We start from the raw sequence: 16,292 nt of genomic DNA on the forward strand, positions 1-16,292 counted from the left end.
TTGCAAACAGTTCCTCCACGGCTTTCCTGCAGCCCCTTCAGGCACTGGAAGGTCGCTATGATCTCCTCGGAGCCCTCTCTTCTCCAGCCTGAACACCCCCCACTCCCCCAGCCTGTCCCTGCCCGGGGGCGCTCGGATCACCCCGCCCCGCGCCCAGGTGCGCGGTGCCGGCGCTGCCCCGGCCCGACCGGCAGGTGGCGCTGCGCTGAGCGGCGGCGGCGCTGACACGGGGCGGCCGCGGCAGACCCCCCCCCGCCATGGAGCCGCAGGCACAGGGTGAGTCTCGTCCAGACCCGCGGGGTCCCGTCCCCTCCGCCGCCGGGGCCGCGGCGAGGCTCCCTCCGGCGGGGCGACCCCGGGCTCCGTCCCGACCCGGGCTCCCGGAGGCTTCTCCCCGCGTTTCGCTGTTTTCTCTCGCTGCCGGCGTCGCGCGTTTCCCGGTCGCGGGGCCGGCTCGGCGCTCGGTTAGCCCCGGGGCGGGCGTGGGGGCTCCTGGGCTGTTGGGGGCAGTTCCGTGCGGGGTGTTGTGGGATCGCCGGGTGGGAGAAGACCCTGGAGATCTTCGAGTCCAGCCGCTCCGTCCGCTACTAAAACGCGTCCCCGGGCATCTCATCCACCCGTCCTTTAAACCCCTCCGGGGATGGGGGCGCCTCCCCGGGCAGCTCTGCCTGCGCCCCACAGCCCTTTCGGGGAAGAAGTTTTCCCTGATGTCCAATCTGAACCTCCCCTGGTGCAACTTGAGGCCGTTCCCTCTTGTACCATCACCTGTCGCTTGGGAGAAGAGACCGTCTCCCACCTCTCTGCAACTCCCTTTCAGGCAGTTGTAGCGAGCGAGAAGGTCTCCCCCGGCCTCCTTTCCCCCAGGCTAAACGACCCCGGGTCCCTCAGCAGCTCCCGGTGAGGCGCGTGTCCCGCCCGGAGCTGCGGCCGGGCGCGGGGACCGGGCTGCCCCGGGCTCCCCCGCCGTGTGCGGAACGACTCCCTGCCGGCTTGGGAACGCGGCTTTCCCGAGCTTAAAGTGGACGCGTCGCCTTTTTCTACTCCAGCACTTACGATTAAGTTAGCTATTCATCCCTCTCTCGGTGAATTGGCCTCCGAAGAGCGGAAGAAAATTTTCATGGCAAGGGGTAGGTGAAGGTGTTCAGCACACGCAGATCTTATTCACCTTTACATTCTTGCTTCTGTTTTCTAAAGAACCTTCTGACTTTGCCACGCGTGTCTGTAAGTCGTCAGTACTGAGCAGGTGGTACAAATATTTGGAATCATAGAATCATTAAGGTTTGAAAAGATCTCTAATATCAAGTCCAACTGTGAGCCTGACACCACCGTACCTAATAAACCATGTTGCAAAGTGCCCCGTCTACACACTTTTTGAACACCTCCAGGAATGGAGACCTTTTGCAAAAGCAGAACATTCAGAAACTATTTTATGTCATCTCTAATGTAGGGAGAGGAAGTAAAGGGGAGACAAATGCTCATTGAAATTAACTGACAAAATAGCCTTCCAGAGCAGCTAAAAACTATACTAAACAAATACCCGTAAAAGAGGGTAATGCTGATTGCAAATACAGTTGTGTGTAAAGGAATGCAGTGGGAAATTTGAGTTCATGGTGCTTGTGAAGGAGAAAGTCTTTCCAGTAAATGCATGGTGTACGTGCTGTCCTAATGGATACATGGCTGAAGGTATTTGGCAAAGTAAGTATATCTTCACTCAGTTCCTGGGATTTTTAAAGGTCAGTATTAAGTTTACAGCATAAAACTGTCCTTTAAACTGATTTTACTGAATGCATCTGTACAGATACTACAGTGGGAGTTCCTGTTCTTTAAACAGGAACTTCATATCTTAAAGGATTTGATAATTTCTTGTATCATAGAACTGAAGGAAAACTGTATCTGATTCTAATTAGACAGACAGTCGCATAGGTGCAAGTGAATTTTTTTCTTTCCTGACTAGTAAGATGAGTAAGTATGTTCTTAGTATGTGTTAAAAATTCAAGCCAATAAATGCATTTTGGTAACACATGTTTTGGTCAACAACTCTGTAACTGCCGCAGGTCTTCAATAAATTATTTTTCTGGTTGAATATCTATTGGTTAGTGAAAGAATATAACAGCATTTTGTATTGCTTAATTTTATTATCGAATTAGAGATTCTTAGCCCTCCTTTTTTTTTTTTTGCGCATGTAATGCAGGAGCTCATTTTTTTGTGTAATCTTAAACTTAGTTGACAGAAAGACAAATATGGGGCTTTACAAGGCTATACCCAGTTCTTAACTCACTTTTTTTCCTTCTGTTTATCACCTGTGTGTTTTATTTGTACAGTTTCTCAGAAAAGTCTCCCCTTACTTAAAGTCTTTCATTGGTGTGCTAGCAGTGCTAGCTAAGATTTTTGTGGTAGTTATTTGCATGCTAGCAAACCTTTGTTCCGAAATGTTCCTCTTTCTTTCTGTACTTAACTCAGTGCTTGCTCCTGCACTTATGGAGCCTTGCTGGCAAAAAGAATTCAAAGAATTCCTGCATGTGTCTAATGCAGTTGAATTCGATTAAGTACATGTAAGCACTGGCCAAAATCTGAATTTTTCAATGCCACTATGCAATTTGCAGAGCACATTTATAGGAGGTTCTAACAAAACTGAAGCAATTTGCTTGGCAAAAAAAAAACCCCAACCAGCCACTTCAAGTATCTATTTAAGCAGCAGGAGAAATGTGTATACATTTTGATGAGTTTATGAATTGCTTCTAAAGAACGTTTAGATGCCCACAGAGAAATGAATCCAAAATGGTTTCTTCCAGCGTGCTCTGCTGGGGAATTGCATTCCAATTGAAAAGACAAAGCAAAAGCTATAAATTCAAAAGCACTGTTGAATTTCTTATACTTAGAAGTTTAAAGATTTTCTTCAAAAGGAATTTTCTACATGATTGTTTGTGCCGTTTTATATTGTCCTGAAGGGAGGCTGTGCCTGAGTAGATCAATTTCATGTTCAAGAAACAAACACATTCCAGTATAAAATGTAGATTTCTTTAGAGCAGGAAAGTAATTTTTACATAGCAGCATGAATCAACCTTATACATTTTAATACTTTTTGTTGTCCGCAGTTGCATTATTACATGTAACTGCCAAGGTACTGCATAAAGGCGACGGCAAACATCTGGAGTTACCATGGGGTTCAAGGAACAACATAACCTCTGTCCATGCCCCAAAGACTGTGCAAGTTAAGTGCTCTGTTATTTATCTTAAAGAGCAGAGAGAGTTCATAGACTGAAATGGAATTACTATCATTGTTAAGGTATATTGAATCTGTTTTGCAGTAATCATGCTAAGTAGATGAGATGGTCTACCAGACTTGCTCCATCTGTGATCCTTGGGTCAGTTGCATCTGGCATGTGAGGTTGCAGAGCAGAGAGGCAGCATCTGATTATGTGCCAATTGGCTGAAGCTTATGATCAGAAGAAAATTATTAGAGGTGGCAGCGTTAGCCTAGTAGCCGTCTCCCTGTCACAGTGGCGCCTGACATCTCTCACAGTCAGATGGTCTGAGATCTCCCATGGTGGGAGGCAATGGTGAGGAGGTCTTGTTACCTGCGGTATGGTGCATAAGGTGACAAAACAAAATATTGGCAGCTTGGTCACCATTCTTTCTCCTCCCTAGCTGCTCATGTGATTTCTTATGTAGATTGGCATCTGGATAGAGGGTCAGACTCACAGTGGGAAGGTAGGGATAAGAAATACAGAGAGTTTGCCACACAAGCAATGTTTTGTGGGAAATGTTTTGTTGGTCCAGCCCTGTTCAATGTCTTCATCAATGATCTGGATGAAGGCATCGAGTGCACCCTGAGCAAGTTTGCGGACGACACTAAGCTGGGTGGAAGTGTCGATCTGCTGGAGGGTCGGGAGGCTCTGCAAAGGGATCTGAACAGGCTGGACTGCTGGGCAGAGTCCAATGGCATGAGGTTTAACAAGGCCAAATGCCGGGTCCTGCACTTGGGGCACAACAACCCTATGCAGTGCTACAGACTAGGAGAAGTCTGTCTAGAAAGCTGCCTGGAGGAGAGGGACCTCGGGGTGTTGGTTGACAGCCGACTGAATATGAGCCAGCAGTGTGCCCAGGTGGCCAAGAAGGCCAATGGCATCTTGGCTTGTATCAGAAACGGCGTGACCAGCAGGTCCAGGGAGGTTATTCTCCCTCTGTACTCGGCACTGGTGAGACCGCTCCTCGAATCCTGTGTTCAGTTCTGGGCCCCTCACCACAAGAAGGATGTTGAGGCTCTGGAGAGAGTCCAGAGAAGAGCAACAAAGCTGGTGAAAGGGCTGGAGAACAGGCCTTATGAGGAGCGGCTGAGAGAGCTGGGGTTGTTTAGCCTGGAGAAGAGGAGGCTGAGGGGTGACCTCATTGCTCTCTACAACTACCTGAAAGGAGGTTGTAGAGAGGAGGGTGCTGGCCTCTTCTCCCAAGTGACAGGGGACAGGACAAGAGGGAATGGCCTCAAGCTCCGCCAGGGGAGGTTTAGGCTAGACGTTAGGAAAAAATTCTTTACAGAAAGGGTCATTGGGCACTGGAACAGGCTGCCCAGGGAGGTGGTTGAGTCACCTTCCCTGGAGGTGTTTAAGGCACGGGTGGACGAGGTGCTGAGGGATATGGTTTAGTGTTTGGTAGGAACGGTTGGACTCGGTGATCCAGTGGGTCTCTTCCAACCTGGTTATTCTGTGATTCTGTGATTCTGTGACTTGTTCTTTCACTGCAGCAGCAGTGCTGTGGTCGTCACACCAAAGCACAGTCTTGCTGGAGAGGGTAGCATCTTTCCTAGCCTCACGTTTGAAGTTGGTGGCTTTATCAAGGAGTACTGATTGTTTTGTTCTGTGTTCACCTTTCCCAAAGGGACAGAGTATAGCTGTTGACTTGTGCTGATTTAATGTAATTGTTCTATGAGAAGAAAATGCCTTTGCTCAGGTACGACCGTCAGCTTACAGACTGGTCAGTGTTGATGTTACACATGAGAAAATGGGAAGGATGAGGCAATGGGAACTTTAGGTTTTTTGCCCCATGGTGAGAAGTGCATTTACATTTCCAACCTATCTTTGCAAGGAAAGTACCTGGTCACATGCACTTCTGAGGCTTCAAGATTGGCTCTTGTTAACGAGGGGTTTGTGCTGTTCCCTTATGCCCTCTGGGGCTCACCAATGCCCTGCTATGGAAGGCTGAAGAGAGGACTTTGCAAAGGGTCATTGGGATATTGGGGTGATTGAACCAGCCAGTGATAACCAGCTGCAAGTCTCAGCTGCTGTGCTAATAAGATCACATGAAGATGAGGTCAAGTGAAAATGATAGGGTTGTAATTTATAATAGGATTCTTAAGCTCTAAGACTCTTGTTAAATATTTGAGATAATTGCTCTTTCATTCTTTTTATACCAAAAGGAGGGAAAATACACGTATGGAATGAGTTATCTTGAATATCAGATTTTAAACATTTAAATGTCTGAAATCAAATTCAGCACTTCTGTTTTACCCTTTTGAACCTGTACTAGTTTCATCTTTATGACACTTGTCACAGGATGAAATTCAGTTTGCTGAGACTGAGAAAACTGGAGTGGTTTCATGCTACATATGAGAACTGAGAATAGAATTGGGTGGGTTTTGGAAAAGAGATATAGCTCCTCTAAGAATCTAAGGCTGGTCTTATTGGGCATTGTGTAAGTTGGACAGTTTTAGAAGCATGAAGATACCAGATGCAGAATATGCAAAACTAAACACATCAAACCCTAAAGAATGTTTTTTCTTGCTCTACTTTTTTCTCCTGCATCTTCTTATTTTCACAGGACTGCTGGTACGAGTCCTGCTGTGAGACAGCACAAGTATAGTCTGAGTCTGCTCTCTGTCAGTGTTCTCAAATACACTAGAGGGTAGATGAGTCTGCTGATGCTGTTCCGATATGCCTCACTGACTTGTGAAGTACAGTACAGACATGCATGGAACTTTTGAGGTGGTTTGCTTAGGACACGCTGCTTGAAGGTCAAGGATGTGACACAAGCTTGGCAGAAGATTGCACAGGTGTTGAAGTATGTTCTGTATTGCTGCCTTTAGGAATTTAGATGTTGTTTAGTAGCTTGTTTTAGCATAATCCTGGAATGTGGGTTTAGAAGGACTGTAGAATCATAGAATCATAAAATCGTTTAGGTTGGAAAAGACCTTTAAGATCATTGAGTCCAACCATAAATGTAGCACTGCCAACTCTACCACTAAACTCCACCACATCCGTATGTCTTTTAAATACCTTCAGGGGTGGTGACTCACCCTGGGCAGCATGTTTCTATGCTTGACAACCCTTTCATTGAAGTAATTTTTCCTAATATCCCGGTCAAACCTCCCCTGGCACGACTTCAGGCCATCTCCTTTCATTCCATTTCTTGTAACTTGGGAGAAGAGACCAGCACCCACATTGTTAGTACCTCCTTTCAGGTAGTTGAATGATAAAGTCTTTCTTCAGTTTCCTTTTCTTCAGATTAAATAACACCAGTTCCCTCAGCAGCTCCTCATAAGACTTGTGCTCCAGGCCCTTCAGCAGCTTCATTGTCCTTTGCACACGCTCCAGCAACTCGATGTCCTTCTTGTAGTGAGGACCCCCAAACTGAGCTCAGTATTTGAGGTGCATCCTCACCACCACTGAGTACAGGGGAACAATCACTTTCCTAGTCCTGCTGGCTACATTGCTTCTGATGTTGTCAGTCTTTGTTTCGGAAAGTGTTTTAAGGGTAAAATTAGAACTTTGTTATTAATCAGAAAGTATCTCATAGTATAATATATAAATATGAGATCTGGGCAGGCTAGTTTTATCTGGTTTTATTTGTATCTCCTAGAAATGCATAGTTGCAATGCCAAATTTTAGAAACATAGTCTGTTGTGGTCATATTGCTGCTCTCTAAACTGAGCATTTTGGCTGCTGCATTCTGTAAACCCATTGTATGTGAGAGATAGTGAGAGAGGACTGACAAATCTGGATTCTAATATCAGATGTCACACTGACCTTCTTTAAATACTTGGTTTCATTAGCTGGTTTGTTTGATTCTCTAGGACATCTTTGAGATCCATGAATCACAATCATATTACTGTAGCTAACTAGACTATATTTGTTCCACTTCTGCATCCGTGGTGTGGTTAAGTGTCACAGGTGGATAACTGTAAAAGACAGAAGTCATTTAGCAAATGTTTGTATTGCGCTTTAGCACTAAATCTTGTTTTATGTCCCCTGTGTTGTCTCTCTTTCCCCCTCTCTTTCACTTAGTAAAAAGAAGCAGTATGTCAGTAGTGAGGATCTTTCTGCAAATGCTTTTCATCTGAAAGTGTAAAACAAACTTAAGAACGTGATATAAATGAAGTGATACCCCTCAAGTACCATCTTACCATGATGATAAAGGTCTTAAACCGAGTCTTCTATTTGCCCTCTCCTGCTTGGCACATTTTACCTTTTCTGTGCTTGTAGGGCTTAAACTCTCTGGATAATAAAAAAGGCTTCCAAAGGCTGTTCTTGTTAATTTAATTTCTTCTATGCAAGGTTTCTTGAACTTCTTTATTCTTCTACGTTTATTCCAGTAAAAACTTATATTATTTACATTAATGGTATGGTAAAGTGAAAGATACACTACTGGATTCTCAAGCAGACAAAATAGTTCCCATTGCAAACAGTCACATAAAATACTAGGAGTTTCAATATTCGCTCCATGCTATTAGCCATGAAGTTTTATTATGTGAGACTGGTTGCTGAGAGACATCTCATTTTTGTCGCTGATAGCTAGGGCATTTACAGTGACCAAATAAGAATAATACAGCAGTAAAATTTATAAAGACAGATTTATAGAAGTAAGGAAAAGTTGCAGTTATGTGTGTCTGTCCTGTGGCCAGATACAATAGATAATCTCTTTTAGTCTGTTGTCCAAATAATGGACTTGCAGAAGCATAGGAACTATGTAGTCAGGGGTCCAGTTCTTGGGCAATTTTTACATCTTTGTGTTTTTAGTCACTGAAGGAGAATTGAGGGAGTTTGGAGAAGCAGGTAGGGGTATAAAGATCAGGAGGAGGTAGTGCTATGCTTTGAGCAGTCCGTTCCTTCTGAAGCAAGGAAGCCTGTTAGGAAAAATGCTTGCTTCTAGGTTTTTTGTTGATCTTTTGGGGTTTGTTTTTCATAAAGTCGTCCTTCTGTCACCACTTATTTACTTTAGCATTGAAGTTACCTTTTTATAAATTGTATGTAAAGTATGGAAAGCATGGTTGAAAACTGTGTGTTATGGATTTAAAAGGCTATATAATATATATTCTGTAAGTACTTATAAATGGCAGCTGAAGGGAGGTGATGCTTTCCATGTTTGCTTCTTCAGTACAGAGTTAGGTTTTGCTGTGTTCACCTGTTAGTTCAGGTGTTCTCTTTTCACCACTTTCCTCACCAGGAAGTTGCCTTGCCATCTGGGTGGAACTAAGGTGGTACAGATTTGTGGTTACTAAAAGGTTGCTTTTATAGCCATTTAATGTTTGAAAATACTCTTGCATAATTCTCTTGGAACAATTGTTTTCAATGGGCTTTAGGTGGATATAGTAATAAATGGTCATGCTGGTGTTGGCTCGGGCATTTTAAGTCCTTACTTAATTGCTCTTTCTATGTTTCATTCTTTAATTAAAATGTTCTTACCTACACTGAGTAGATCTCAGATAGGTCACTCCAGAAGATGCTGACAGATTTTTAGAGAAGTATTTGGAACAAATGTGTTTAGAAAGGCTCAGATGCTTCATGTTTGTTCTCTGCTGTGTTGGTGCCTGCTAAATTTTTGTTTAAAAGTGATCAGAGATAGTTGTATTTGAACACAACAAGATTTTCCTTAGAGACAAGTAAGAGAAATGTGCATTACAGAGTTAGAGGGGCAGTTATGCCAGGTTATCTTCTGCTCAAAGTATTTTAATAGGCAGATGGCAGCTATTAACTTATTATTGTGGGAGGAAGAAATCAAAGTCATAACCAGGGAGAATGACATTTGCCATGTAATTAAACTACTTACCAGTGCTGCACACTGTTACGTTCACAGGAGAATACTGAAGAACCAATGAATCCATGTGGTCTTGCAAGGGTAAATCCTTCAGTTATGTTGTGGGTTAAATGTTGCAGAAGCTTTGATAGCAAAGAAAAGGTGATGGTAAAAAAGGAACAATTACTTGAGCAGCCTGTCAGTTTTTGGGGTTTTTTTTAAAAAAGGCTGCTGAATAACGTCATTCATATAAACTGAATGACAACATCGTTTTTAAAATTTAAATAAGGTCTTTGCAGAGTTAAATAACAGGTATTGTCAGGAAACTGGAAGTCAAATACTACAGGCAGAGGGAAAAAAATCTTCCCTTGTAGCTTTAAATTGCTTCGGAAAATAGAGAAACATAGGTAGTGAGCTATATATGAAGCAGATGCTGAAATCTGCATTAAGCACAAGGAATGCAGGAGAGTATGTAATGGAAAGAGTCTGTACCCATTCATGAGTGATTCAAAGATAATAAAAAAACCCACAAAATGTATTTAGACCTGGATCCAGAATTAAAAGGCTGCTCAGTTGTGTTTCTGCACAGAAATACAGAGCAAGGCCATGTCCCAAAAGAGGAGCCGCAGTGTTCTAGTCACAGTTGTGTGCTGCACATGGGAATCAAAGACGAGGAAAAGTAAGAAAGAATAAGATCTTAACAATTAAGTTGAGTAGGAATGAAGACGTGAATGGAATTTTTTAGCAGAGATGCAGGCATTGGAATACTGGTGTATTTTGCAAAAGTGCATTGGTTTATGTCCATCCTGCAACAACATCCTTAGAAGTCTTCTTAAGTAAGGTAGTAGAGGAGCGAAGAGAAGACAAGGACCGTCTTGTGTCCTCTTTCTAGACCTTCTTAAGGTATTGAAGTTACAGTAGTCATGGTAACAGACTGGAGGATCTATATGGAGAGGGTTGAGTACACATTTGGTACAGGTCTGAGTAATGTTCTCGCCACTGACTCCAATCTAATGCAACCTTGAGGAGGTAACAGCTCATGCCATGTGCTGAGCTAAACCCCTTCCTTCTCTTAACAGTTGGCCTGCTGTTACCCGTGTCCAGAGTGGCTGTTGGAGAAGCTGACCCTCTTCGTTACAGGGCTTATCTTCCCTGTTGATCTTTAAGGAGGAAAAATCCACGCTGTCGTTGATGGCTGCTATTTTGGCTGATATTTGAGGATAAATCTGGGATCTCAAAGACAGAGACTCTACAGTGTGGCTGGAACGGCCAACCTCTGTGTCCTGGTGTGATGAATAGCCTCCCCTCTTGCAGCACGGTCATATGAGTAACTCAGGTGGACTGCAGAGTCACGCCTCTTGTCTTCAAACCCTACCCAACAGAAGGAAAGGCCGAGAAACCTGTTTCTATGGGAACTTCACCAATATCCAGGGCCCTAAACCCCAGATGTCTCCACCCACAGCCTCACTAAGCAAACACATTTCTTTGTAATGGCATGCTACAGAACACTGAGTGGGCAAAGCCACAAAATTAACAATGCCAAAAATTCTGAAAGCCATTACATGGAGCTTAACATTAAGAGCAGAATAATAAATACCTCATTTCACAGTTCAGGGTGCTGGTAACAAAAGAAATAATAAACAAGGAGGAAAATTAACAAAACTTGGAGTTGAACAGGCACTGCTACATGGTGCTGTTCTGATTGAGAAGTATTTTTGAGAAGTATTTTGTGTGGCCTGTGTCCAGAAAATTAGTGTCACACTAACTCTAAATTCCAAGGGTATCAGAGCAACTTGCAGCAGCGTTGACTGGCAGGTTGTAAGGCACTGCGTTTGCAAGAAATGAGGTGGCACAAATTAGAGCTGCTTTTAAATAAATGTCGGTCATGTGTTATAGCAAATAAGTTTGTTTTATCTTAAACAAAGAGTCTGTGCAAGGAAATACATGGCCTTTGTCTCTGGTAAAATGAGTTCAAATATCAGTCATATAAATGAGCTTTATTTTTATTGTTTTTAAATGGAAATGCAATTGTTTTGCAGGTAAACTCATCTAAGAGTAGGTCAAGTTTGTTTAAGGAAGCCTAGAGGAGGCCTACACTGTCAGGTAACCCACCTTAGGAAAGCAAAAATGGACTGGGACAGAGTAGCTAGTCTTAATGATGAAGGGGTTAAGGGCTATTGCAAACCGAAGCAAGTGATGCTTAAAAAAATGGAGGTAGAGAGGGGGGAAGGTCACAAGATGTGCAGGCTCTGAGAAACTGTGGATTCACTGCCTCTTCTTGGTGGCCCTGAGTTCTTACACAGTGTAACATAAACATTTAAGAACAACTCTGGGACAGGAACAGTGCCTTTATCCTAGCTTAGTGGGTGATTTATTGTTAATTTATAATTATGATGTGGCCTACAAATCTTAGGTGCAGATTATGGATGTTTTGTGCCAAGCAGTATGCAAAAAGGCAGTCCTGGTCCTTAAAAACTGTAATCTTTACTCTGCCCATGTGAGAGGTTGAGCAGATGTAGGAGAGGATAATTTGTCCCTTCTCTCTCAGCATTCTTAGATGTGTCTTTTAGTGTATGTAACAATGCTGAGGCACTTAATCTGTATTAAAGCAATGGGAATAATGAATTTGAGCCTGAACAGAATAAAGAATCTGTTGTGTACCCAGTTATAATTGTTTCCTGTGTATTTTCCCTAGTAAATTTACAGGATCAGAAGTGACATGTCTGCCTTACCTGTTGAGATATCTGGATGGGAGTGTGGGGAAACTGACGACTTCATTAGGCTTTTGCTCATTTTTAGATTAGACTTATAAAGATCTTGGTAATTATGTGTTTTGTGATCTAAGTGATACAAATTATATCTACTAAAATAATTTGTTTTAATTAAAATATATTTTTATCACCTTGCAGCACAGATACTTTGTTGGAAGTTAATTGAGGAGGCTTGCGAGTTAATTATACTGCAATTAGATTGCTATCTAGTGATATTCTTTTGCACCTGGCTTTAAAAAGTATAATAAACTGATCCTTTCATAGGAGAGAAAGGTTATTAAATCCCGCTGTTAAGTTTTTGTGATTTTGATTCACTGAAGCAAGTGTGTGAGCTTAATTATACAATTAATGGGATCACAGTCACTTCTACCTGCTGAGGATGGGACCCAAGGTGCCTGTCTATTCTGAGATTAGCAAAATGTACCTTTTCGTATTTTTAGTATGAAACAGTGGGTTTAAGAAATGTGACTGACAACTTCCACCTCTGACTGCCAGTATTTCCATGTCATAGCTCTTATCTTCCCCTACGTTTTTTTTTCTCTAGTTTGATTATATATGCTTTATTCCTTCATTTGTTTTATGTAGACTGTTACAGTTTCTAGAGTACCTTATTTGTAGAGAACAAGTCTCTCTTTTGTGACTCAGTGCCATCCACTTTCTCATTCCCTATTATTCCATCGTGACTTCATCTTTTTTCTCTTTTTTTTTTTTCTGTTTTGCCTAAAGAAAGAAAAAGACATGAAAATCCTTCCACTTGTGGCATCTTTTTCTTACCCTTGACCTCACAGAAAGTTGTGCAGAATGATCAATAGAATGCACAGTAAGTGGTACAATACTGTCATTACTTTCAGTATTGACATAATAGAAAGAAGCATCTGCTGTCTTTAAACTAGTTACATTTCACAACAATTGCTTTGTATTTCCATAGCTACAGCTTAGAATGCAATGTCACCCTTGTCTTCCGCAGGCAAGCAGGATTATTATTTTGTACAAAGAGAGCTATGGGATAAAATTAATAAGATCATGCCTTGCATTTCTGGCTGTTTCAGATAATTATTTTGTTTGAAAGATCAGTTCTCAGGTTGACGCTTGGTACCTGCTTTTAGTAAGTAATATATATATTTTTTTTACTATGATTGCTACTCTCATTTTTATCCATTGCACTTCTGTCTCTGGGATGATTATTAAACTCTTTACAAATGTGTATTGCTTCTTGGTGCAGCACTCAAGCTGTGGATTCTGTTTTCTCCCAGTTATTTATGTGTAGATTCTCTCTGTTCACTAGCATAGATTGGCAGCTACATCAGTGGCTTCTGGGGGAAAAATAACATAGAGAAAGCCTCAATGTATGATTACTTTCTTTTTATTACCAAAACAGAGAAAAGAATTGGCACGTTAAAACTGGCTGTTTGTCCAGGAGCTTCAAATAGAAGTGTTCCTGTGTTTGGAAACCTGCAAATCTATCTCATAGTTACAGATAGATTTATTAATGCCTGGTCTTGCAGAGGTTAAGAGATGGAATGGAAAGCCTTAATAAGGTCTACAATGAGCTGCTCCAGGACAACTGGGGACACTTATTCTGAGGTGGTAGCTTTACTTCCTTCACTTTCTGGCACCATCTCCAACCCAAAGCCCAGTGGAGCGAGGACATGAAGGCACTTGCCTATTCATATCTCTCTTCCAAGGAACATACGCAGAGAAAATGGAAGAGCGAGCCCTCATGGTCGCAGGAAGTAGAACCTATAGTTTTGTTTAATGTTTACAGTTTTGACTACATAACATGTGTGCCCTGAGTTCTTTCCTAAAGATGAACCCAACCTCTTCTTCCAATCAGAATTGCAGAATCAACATTTTTTCCTTCCTAAGTCCTCTGGGAGAAAGGTTGGCAGTATGTTAATTGCTAGGCTCGAGCAGTTCAGGCTTGTCCACAGTTAGAACCAAACACAGATGGGAAGATCTTCCTTCAAGTGGTTTGTTTTCTAGGTGGATTGAATGAAAGCATATTTTCCTATTTAGATCATCCCATAACCTCAGAGTGGAGAAAATGATACTGGAAATCTTTGCAATTTTTAATAGTTTTCCTAATCAGTTTAGTTTTTTACTGTACATGCTTCCAGTCCCCTCCCCATCCCCCTTAATCTCTATATCTGGCATTAAGATTACATTATAAAGGAGATCAAAGACACTAATGCAGTGTCTGGACAATTCCTTTGTTCTACTTACCATTTAATCGCTTTGAAGACTTGTTTACAAACATAAACTGCAATTAAGTGTTTTCTAATTTTATAAGAAATGGTTCTAATGCATGCCTTGCTAGGCTTTTAGCAATACTATAGTGACATGTCAAAAGAAGCTATAACATCATTTTGCTTCTAGAAGGGTTATGTAATTATGTTTTCTCACTACTTGATAGGAATACTTGATAACAAGGTAGATATGCTATTTTTAATTGGTTGGGAAACAAGAATTTAGAGCAGTTAAAAGGCTTCAATTTTTAACTGTTTTGTTAGTATAAAGGTTCATCTATAGATTTACCTGAAATGAATGTCAGAAAATGTACATAAACAGAAATTTGGTGTTCTTGCCTTTAATTTTGCTGTCACTGTGGTTACTTAAACAGAAATTACTGCTAACAGTGTGGGCTTTTTCTTGGACTGGGTAGTTTTGCTTTGTTTTGTTTTGTTTGGTTTGGAGTTTTTTTGTGGGATTTGGGGTTTTTGGTTTTTAGTGTGGTCAACACCACACTACAAGAATTAAAATTCTTGTATCTTCTAATACAAGAATTAGAATGATACATAATACTCTAGAACATGATCCTGAGATTAATATGGGGAAACTACATAAAAGGCACTAATTAAAACACTTTCATCCAGTTAGTCTTCACATATCTGAATGAGTTTAAAGAGCTGTCTTGGATTTTATCATTGTATTGTTTGGTTAATTGAAATTTTGTGGAATAGTTCTATATCTTGTAGTTTCAAAGTGTTATATTAAATTTGTCATCCTTACAATTCTAGTAGCAAACATGCACAGGTACAGATCAATGCCGAAACAGTTTCTTGCATTAAATCAAATTGAGAGCAAACCATGGAATTTGTGCCACTAGTCTTATCCTCAAATGCCATGAACTTCGGAAGAAAACTAAAAAATGCCCATGAAGTGTTTAAGTAAACTGTAACTCCTTGAACAGCTGTTTCATTATCTTGTCCTATGAATCTTTCAGAAGATCACGTTAAATGTGTTCCCCTACCTGTCCACCTCCTACTTTTTCTGTATAAATATCCAAATACAAATGGATTTCTGCTCGATCATTTTGGGTTGGATTTTTCTGTATGACTTGAAGTTCATAATTCCTGATAAACCCATACTTGTAATGTTTCTTGCATATTTTATGTATGTAGCATTAAGTACTAAAACTTTCTTTAAAATAAAAGCCAAATAGCTCTTTGCACTGATTTATACCTACTATATGCTTTCCCATAATTTGTGAGGGTATTTTTTTCTTTTAAAGTAACGTATGTCCAGGCAATCCTTAGTCCACCTGTTCGTAGAATCATAGAATGATTTGGGTTGGAAGGGACCATGAAGGTCTTCTCGTCCAACCGCCCTACAGTGAGCAGGGACATCTTCAACTAGATCAGGTTGCTCAGAGCCCTGTGGCCTTGAATATTTACAGGGATGGGACATTTACCACTCTCGAGGAGAGGAGAGGGGAGGGGAGGGGAGGAGCTGAATTTGAATTTGATTGGTTTTGCCCAGAGATCAGTCAATAGAGATCAAGATGCACTGTGAAAGCTATCTTATACCAGTGCTTCAAGAGAGATTTGCCTTGGACACTGACCAAAATTGCCATTCTGTATTTTAGTTCCTGTGAGAAGTTACAGATTGTTTATGTAACTATAGATACATTATTACTATATGTGGATATATCATTATCTATATGGATATGTAGTATGTAGAGGTATTTAATTCCAACTGAATTGGAAACCGATTAAGTTCCTTCTACCCCCCAAAGAAAGAAATGTGAAACTAAGAGCTGTATTAGGTAATCAGCTACAGCAACTGTATGTATAAACTGAATGTCCGTATGTGCACGCAGACTAATGTCTGCATTTCTGATTTCTTTCTTCCTGGGTGAAATACAGAATTGTTGGAATTGAGTGTACATAATGGAGTATAAAAATGCAGTGTTATCTTAAAATCCTGGATTAGAGAATTGCAAATCTTTCACTCTTCTATATATAATGTAGAAGAATACTTAGATTCTAGGACTTGTCTCTAACATTTAGCTGAATCAAGTCATCCTTGTGTGTGTGTGTGTTGTTGTGAACTGTTAGACCAAGTGTGTTTAATGAAATATCTAGCTAGATGAAACACACTAAATAGGATCCTACCTTGTTCCTTGATTAACTTATGTGGTTAATTCAGGACATATGAACAATCCCACTGAGGCTGTGTATTCTATTATGCCTCTGTACTTTGTGTGTCTATAACTAATGTCTGAAAGATGTATTT

The 16,292-nt window shown here is 41.2% G+C and overlaps 1 protein-coding gene across 2 annotated transcripts in view; it reads left to right on the plus strand.

Annotated features, from left to right (window-relative positions):
- The first annotated feature begins 251 nt into the window (after nt 1-251).
- The window catches only part of TPD52L1 (TPD52 like 1), a 55,830-nt gene continuing 39,789 nt past the window's right edge, over nt 252-16,292 (plus strand). For both annotated transcript variants that reach the window (XM_069851834.1, XM_069851835.1), the window contains exon 1: nt 252-276. In XM_069851834.1, the coding sequence (XP_069707935.1) occupies nt 258-276 (19 nt within the window). In that variant the 5' untranslated portion in view covers nt 252-257. The remainder of the gene's footprint in view (nt 277-16,292) is intronic.

The sequence above is a fragment of the Phaenicophaeus curvirostris genome, chromosome 2 (genome assembly GCF_032191515.1).
Source record: "Phaenicophaeus curvirostris isolate KB17595 chromosome 2, BPBGC_Pcur_1.0, whole genome shotgun sequence".
In the NCBI taxonomy this organism is placed as follows: domain Eukaryota; kingdom Metazoa; phylum Chordata; class Aves; order Cuculiformes; family Cuculidae; genus Phaenicophaeus; species Phaenicophaeus curvirostris.